The sequence below is a fragment of the Varroa jacobsoni genome, unplaced genomic scaffold, assembly GCF_002532875.2.
Source record: "Varroa jacobsoni isolate VJ856 unplaced genomic scaffold, vjacob_1.0 scaffold_1303, whole genome shotgun sequence".
Lineage (NCBI taxonomy): Eukaryota > Metazoa > Arthropoda > Arachnida > Mesostigmata > Varroidae > Varroa > Varroa jacobsoni.
In genome coordinates, this window is record NW_019214205.1 from 138,823 (window position 1) to 146,794 (window position 7,972).

At 40.1% G+C, this 7,972-nt stretch overlaps 1 protein-coding gene across 1 annotated transcript; it reads left to right on the forward strand.

Annotated features, from left to right (window-relative positions):
• Nucleotides 1–136: 136 nt before the first annotated feature.
• On the forward strand, nt 137–7,862 carry LOC111268609 (transketolase-like protein 2). Its single transcript, XM_022847691.2, has 9 exons — nt 137–470; nt 3,103–3,220; nt 3,471–3,682; nt 3,897–4,088; nt 4,468–4,661; nt 5,091–5,387; nt 5,764–6,131; nt 6,335–6,551; nt 6,686–7,862. The coding sequence occupies exons 1-9, from the start codon at nt 388–390 to the stop codon at nt 6,847–6,849; spliced, it is 1,845 nt and encodes a 614-aa protein (XP_022703426.2). The 5' UTR covers nt 137–387; the 3' UTR covers nt 6,850–7,862.
• Nucleotides 7,863–7,972: the final 110 nt, after the last annotated feature.

Consider the following 7,972-nt stretch of genomic DNA (forward strand, 5'->3'; position numbering starts at 1 on the left):
GGAGCAGCAATCACATATGACGTCAATACGCTGGATGGAATTAAACGTCGTCTGCCAAGCGTCTTTCGATTCGTCCCTTTCTCAAACGCTCCTTCACTTTAAAGCGCTGTTTGACGGCACTATGTGGCTGGTAACCTTGCCATATCCACCGGCCAACTATCAAGCGCTGGTCTCTTTTACCAGAGCAGCCCGTGGATTGTTCGCCGCGTGTGTCTCGCTCCGTGTTAGCGCAAGCTGTCCCGTCTGCTCCTGTCGCGAGCTGGTTGAAACCGAAGTCGAGAACACAGAAGTGCTGCAAGCTGATTGTAGCAATAGTTGTAGTTGCAATAATTGTACTTCGACTCCTTTTTTAATTTGTTCCTGAGCAGCCGTTTTTTTTTAGTGAAAATGGTTGACGTACAACTTCTTCAGGATGTGGCCAACCGCCTGCGCGTGCTCTCCATCCAAAGCACAAATGCCGCGAACTCAGGGTAAGTTGCAGAGCCAATGATGTCTTCATTTTTCTGTTGTCTTCATAAGTTGATGTACATGTCGTTGAATATTGACTATTGTCAAAAGTTGAATTTTCACCTATTGTGTAGTCTTTTTGCGGTGATGAGACCGGCGTGCTTCTTTATTATCTATAAAGGACATAAGCGCTGGTTGTAGCAGAAAGACAAACAAGTTTCCCAAAGATTGAAAGGCCGCTTCTGTATAATGCGTTCACATTGTTTATATCAAGTAATAATCGTAATAGTCTTTCCATTAGCGTTTAGTATATAATTCTATTATTTGATAGTAACCAGTCAATAACTATTACACTTTAAGTGTCTACGCTTGTAATAACTTTAACATTATTGCGCAGAAAATTCAAATAGTTCAAGTTACGAGGCGTAACTAAACAGGTATCGTAATAATACATGACATGCATTTATGCCGATAGAAAAACTTAACGTTCACATGCGGAGAGTCTAGGGCCGAGTACGGAAAAATGTCAGTTCGGTTATCGAGATGCTTAAGCATTTTTTGTAAATATCCATTGGGTAAACTTTTGCGTGTTGTAGTATGCGAAAAGGGCACCCTGTAAGACAGTGATTAGTACAAATAAATCGTTACGTCTATCGCCATCGCCAGCATTGTTGAGGAAAAGGCAGCATTGCGATCGACACCGTTATCAGCTAGATACATTGACGAGACACATCTGATATGTCTCGTTTTCTCACCTGGACAAAGACCACTCATATGCTGCGCAAAGAAAGTAGTAGACAAGCGACAATTAGGAATTGTTCGACACGGCTTTTCTAGCATCGTGTTGTTATTCTTGTCTTGAAACAACACCCACAACATGCATTAGTCGTTCAGAAATGTTTTATCCACGGTTATTGTGGTTTCGAAACGTGAATGAGACCTAGGTCGCTTACGAAACCTATTCAGATGGTGAAATTTGTTGCTCTTCTTTGTTAAAGAGTATTTAGTCAACAAGGATATCTTATGAGGAAAGATGTCTTCGTAGGAAATCCTTTCTCATCTTAATGTAATAGTTTTCAGTCAATAAAATATTTTCTAACCGTACAACGGCTATCGTTAGACGGTACGTACGTTGTTTCACCTTCTAGTATATCGTAGCTTTTATCACTATTTCCGCCAGTAGATATAATTTGATATCACTGGTCAGAATAGATAACTTGATATCATTTTTTGCTGTTAGTGTTAAGATTGTGCTATTAAGAATGATCGCGTACCTTTCTATTATTGCATATGTTCTTTATCTGGGTTCAGCTGGTTGGCTAAAGTAATAGCCACAGACCTTCGTGGTTATTGTGAATAAGCTTTCAACTCTTATACAAGCATCATGATTATCTAGGCAATATAATTATCTGAATACATAAGCACGCGTAAACAGATGGCCACTTTTTTTTTTGTTTATAATAAGCCTACACACGTTTCTCTTGAGCAGCCTTCTGCTGGCTCAACGTAAATATTATGGAACCGTAATTTATCTGAAATATACAGCAATAACTCAGGTATTGTACATATTGTATGTACATGTTTTGCTATTGAGAAAAACATTATATTACACTAGCTTGCTTTATTTAGTATGAAAATTCCTGTCACTGACGCTTCATTTTGTTACTACACGAACACGGTCATGGGTGGATTGGACCTAACACAAAACACTGATCTTTCTGAATCTGATCTGAAGTTCATCGCATATGGTTTTGTATTAAGGCCAAACAAATACAGAAAAATACAGGAAATATTAAAAAAAAAAAAATATTCGTGTTTATCTTAGCACATTTCGATGTGCTTAGATGTGTTGCTTGAACCTATCTGCCACGGTGGATGATATTTAACATAGATCCGTACTAATGTCTGAGCATTCGGATTCAGCTTGAGAAAGCTTGCTTTTAGAAATTGTAGTAGCACAAATATCTGTTGTAGTAGATGATATGTTTGCGCTCTGTATTTTGCATTACCCACTTTTTGAGTTTGACCCTGAGTGACCATCAAGCGTTGTGGAAGTTTGTCTTTGATTCGGTCGTCTGCCTATCTAAACCGTCAGCTAATAGAATGGGTTACCCGATCCACTGCTTCAAAACATCGTTTGTTCTTAAACAATAGGGTGTGCCGCGTTGCCTGCTACCGATTCATTAGCACCGTATTAAAAGAATATTGTAACCAATAGTAATACAAGTTCAACAGGAACGTGTAGAATCGATGTTGTCGTTATAACTCATATAATCGAAATGAGTTCAGACCTATCTATCCTAAGCTAATGCTATCTAAGCTATGTTCACGTAATCAAGTAAGACATTGGTTTCCCTAAGAGAGGGGCGACAAGCTATAAGAAATGAAGCTGCAGGAGCACAGCTGGATCAGTACTGCGTCAAAAGTGTAAAACAGTTAAGCAAAAGTAAATTTTATATCTTAGTAAAAATGCTGTTTTTCATGCAGATTGCGTTTGTTGATTCATTTTGTATCTATCGCATTTGCATTTGCGTTATCCGAAAAAAGCGTATTTAGAGCCTACTGTACATTAGATGTTGTTATTAAGTACGGCTGCCAGGTATATTCACATATTTAATTAAGATTTGAATTTTTCGATAATGCCTCTCCTTTCAGACATCCGACAACATGTACGTCGATGGCCGAAGTATTGTCGGTCTTATTCTTCGATGAGATGCATCAAAGCCTTGCCGAACCGCGATGTCCCTCTAGTGATAGGCTTGTCCTTTCCAAAGTAAGGAAACCTTACGTTAGGACATGGAGTATGTACGCTATAATATTAACAATGAATTTGGATATGTTGCAGCCACTTGCTTGGAGGATGTGTAGGTTTTTTGTGATCCTGTTTATTTGCCGTCAATCTTTACCACATTTAAGACCATTCCAGAGAGGGGAGACATTTGAATATATAGTCTTTTACATATGTGGTGGAAGGTATTTGGAAAACATCTTTCAATTCAACATTGCTCTCTTTATATTTTTAGGGACACGCGGCTCCCATTTTGTATGCCGCGTGGGCTGTTGCTGGCCTTTTCCCTGAGGAAAAGTTGATGGACTTGCGCAAATATGACAGCGACCTCGAAGGGCACCCAACACCTAGGCTCAACATAATCGACGTTGCCACTGGATCGCTGGGCCAGGGATTGAGCTGCGCGGCTGGAATGGCTTACACCGCAAAACATTTCGACAAGATGGAGTACGTACAAAGGGATACTATGGATATTCTCATATTATTTACACATTTTGCGCATTATCCACTTCATTATCATAGGTTATCTCACAAGTATATCTCCAAACCGATTTTGGTTTTGCTGCTAGAACCAGTTCCTGAATAAAATCAGGATTCGTTAAAGCATAGTTGAGCCATTGGGTCGCTCATAGTATTGCCCCGTTTTACTACTAATTTCCAGCTACCGGGTTTACTGCATCCTGGGTGATGGTGAAGCAGCCGAAGGCGCCGTATGGGAGGCGATGAACTTCTGTCAGCACTACAAGCTTGACAACCTTGTTGCCATCTTTGATGTAAACCGACTCGGCCAGAGCGGACCCACCTGTTTACAACACCAAACCGACATTTACAAGGCTCGATGCGAGGCCTTTGGGTAAGCTGTACGGTTACGTGTCAAGGCTATTACACATTCCAGTACCGTAACTTTTTCAGGATAACAAAATCCACTTAGTCTAGATTAGAATAACTTATGATATTATTCTATATAATTGAGTTACCGAGATATGAATGAATAGAATAAAATGCATACAAATTTTCCTTAAGTATTGTATTGTATGCTCACACAGAATTCGGTATAAGGATAGACCGGATATAACTCTGAACTTTACACACAGGGAGTGACAGTGAATACCCTTTTATCGCGGAAAGCATATCGATCATGTAGCATGCATATTTACTCGTATAATAATTATGAATTACTAATCATGAACTTTTGACTTAAATTTATCTATGTTGATTCAATCTTCAATTAGCTTTCACACAATCGTAGCTGATGGCCACTGTGTGAAGGCCATTCAGGCTGCATTTGCCGAAGCTAAGGCTACAAAAGGGAAACCAACAGCCCTTGTATTGAAAACTTTCAAGGGTTCTGGAATCGAAGGTATTGAGGACAAAGAAAATTGGCACGGAAAGCCTATTGGTGACAAGGCCGAGTCTGCTATTAAGGGTATGAGACCATCGAAATGTTTTTTGACCCAAAAAAAGTTCATTATTTGCGTTACTTATCATGATTTTATCGCCTTCAAATGATGGACATTGTAAACATCAATTGCGTGTATACAATAATCGGTTCTTTAGAATTATATTCTATTTGATATCAAGAAAAAAGAGACAGTTAAGTTGCGGCTTACGTTAGTTGGACGCAAGTGAACTTCTTCGTAAAAGCGACTTCGTAAAGCGAAAAAGTCAATTTCTACGACCTCCACTAATTTTGGTTATGCATTATGTTCTTAATAACAGACTAAAAAGAAGTGACTGGCCCTAATCAGTATCGCCCATGTTGTAACAATCGGACAGCCCATACTGGTATATAACCGACATTTGAAATTACAAAAACTTACCTAGAAATGTGTTAATTTGATTTCGCTCGAAACAGTGATCGAGTCTAAGATGAAGAATACTAGGCCGACCAACGTACCCATGAAGGCTCCCAAGCCCGTCACTACAGAAGCCTTAGGGTTGATTAAACTCAACGAGCCTCCTGCGTACAGTATCGGGGAAAAGATCGCCACACGAATGGCATACGGGACTGCTTTAGAGAAGCTCGGAGCCAACAACAATCGTGTAATAGCTCTCGATGCTGACATGAAGAATTCGACGTTTTCTGAGAAGTTCAAGAAAGCTTACCCAGATCGTTTCGTTGAGTGCTTTATTGCCGAACAAAACCTTATTGGTACGCTTTCCCAGGCATTTAGATTCACTTTATTTTGCTTGTCGGATGGATGTCAACATAATACAACAATAAACAGATATCTATGTTAACGAACGTATTAAAGCCACTTGGGCGAAGAACTGGATTAACTTTCGAATCACTTAAACTTTGGGTTCAATTCCTGTCCTTAAACCTATAAAGAACTATATTATTATGTGTTTGTCAGTATTATCAGCCAGCTATTTCGTAAACATTTGCCTTAGCGATTGTTTGTATCAACTCGTATTAACGAGTTGATAACTTACTAACGCCTTCCTCGGCCAATTTACTCGAAAGAAGTTCGCACATGCTTAATTCGCACACTAGAATAATTTGGTATTGTCTTGATGCTCTTTAGGTGTGGCCATTGGGTGTGGTACCCGCCAACGGACTGTTCCCTTTGTGTCGACCTTCGGGGCCTTCTTTACGCGTGCCTTCGACCAAATCCGCATGGGCGCTATCTCCCAGGCAAACATCAAATGTGCCGGATCCCATTGCGGTGTCTCTATCGGCGAAGACGGACCTTCGCAAATGGCGCTCGAAGATATCGCTATGTTCCGCTCAATCCCCAATTCACTCGTCTTCTACCCATCGGATGCTACATCGACGGAACGCGCATGTGAACTTGCTGCAAACTACAATGGAATTGTTTTCATCCGAACCACTCGACCCGTTACAGCCGTTATATATGACGCCTCAGAAACCTTCAAACCTGGCCAGTCAAAGGTCAGCATCTTAGCCAATAGACTTAAACAATTCTATTCGTGTTGGAACAGGTACTCCGTAAACTGCGCTGAAACCTATGCTGAAAAAAAGGCCCACAAAAAAACATTTAAGTCGATATATCATCATTAGCTCAAATGAGTCACACACTCAGTAGAAAAGCCACCCAGTGGCACTCGGTATCACTGAACAGTTTTGTCTTGCAGCTTGTCAGGAAGTCGTCATCTGATAAGGTCCTTGTTATCGGAGGAGGTGTCACGCTCCATGAAGCTTTGGCAGCAGCGGAACTCCTTTCGGCTGATGGAGTTAACATTCGTGTCATGGACATTTTTTCGATAAAACCCATTGATAAACAGGGTATCTTGGAGAATGCTGCTCAGTGCGGCAATAAGGTGATCGTCGTTGAAGACCACTATGAAGAGGGTACGTACTTTTAAATTTTTTAGTCTATTAATATATCGATTCTAGTATATGGAAGGCTTACTTATACAAGGTCTTCAAACATGAAGGCGCTCAGCGGTATTTTATTTCGAATCAGTAATTATTTGATACTTCAGGCGGAATCGGTGAGGCTGTCTCACATGTGCTTGCGGAAGCGGGCGGCGTAACCTTCCGTCACCTTTGTGTGCGTGGAGTTCCCCGGTCAGGCGCACCCGCTGTTCTCTTAGACGCGTTTGGCATTTCTGCCAAAACCATTATTCGGAGTGTGCGCGACCTCTAAACGATAGCCGTGTCTCCTTCCCGGCTATTCGACACATTGGCCCGTGTTCCTGCGCGATTATCCTCCACAAATACGGCATAGAAATATCTACTGTAATTATACTAATTAAAAGAAAAACAACTGAGACATTGGCCACACGAGACATGCGGTTGTGACACAGTGCTTTAAACCGCTTGGTGTTGAACTTCTAATGCTATACAATATAGACATATACATGACATAATTAGCAATTCGTTTCAGGTGGTGCCCAAGGTGCTGCCATGCTGAACTATATTAAGCATGTCTGGTGTGTACATGTTGGCATCAGAATTGAAGTGTATTAACTGTCTGAACATAATCAGAGCAAAAATCTTTCTCAAAAAACGCAACTACTGGGAAAAACCAAAAAAAATACATTGTTTCTGCAACACTCTGCAAGGGCTTTGAAAATGCTGCCAGTCTTGCGCCTTGGCGTTAGAACAAAATGTTCAAACGATACTTCTGACCTATCTTTAAATTACTGAGCTGAATTTTCTTCAATAAAGCTACTATTAGTGATGCGATTAAATATCAATCACAATGTAACGGCTAGTATGTTTCTTGTAAGTTTATCGTAGCGTATTTATGGACAAAAGAATCCCCTAAATTTCTATGCTAAAATAACTCTATTCCATGTTCAAAATTGACGTTTCATGTATAATGTTTGTCACTTGATAGCACAACTGGGATAGAAAAGCGGATTAGGATTACAATCTGTGCCTTTTAAAACATTGATAATATCGAACTTGATGGTTTGATCGTATCTTATAATTCACTCGATGTCGATTCCGCGTCTTTGAACTCTCAGTTCCGTCTGCTCACCTACCAGAAATTGCTGGATAATCAAAATCACGCTTTATAGATAAGGGTTGTCACAACATTGACTTTACTCTTTTGCATGACAAAGCGTATTTCGTCATGGGATGATCCGTCTTTTATATATGAGAATAAAGGTGCCACTGTTGTAATAAATGGAAATTTTCGTTTTTAAAGGAGTTGTTGTCAGAACTTTTTATTTCATTGTCTTGTAAATACAGTCTATCGGAAGAAAACGTAAGCCGATATCAAAACTGTGTAACATTTATGCTCTAAAGTACTTTGACTT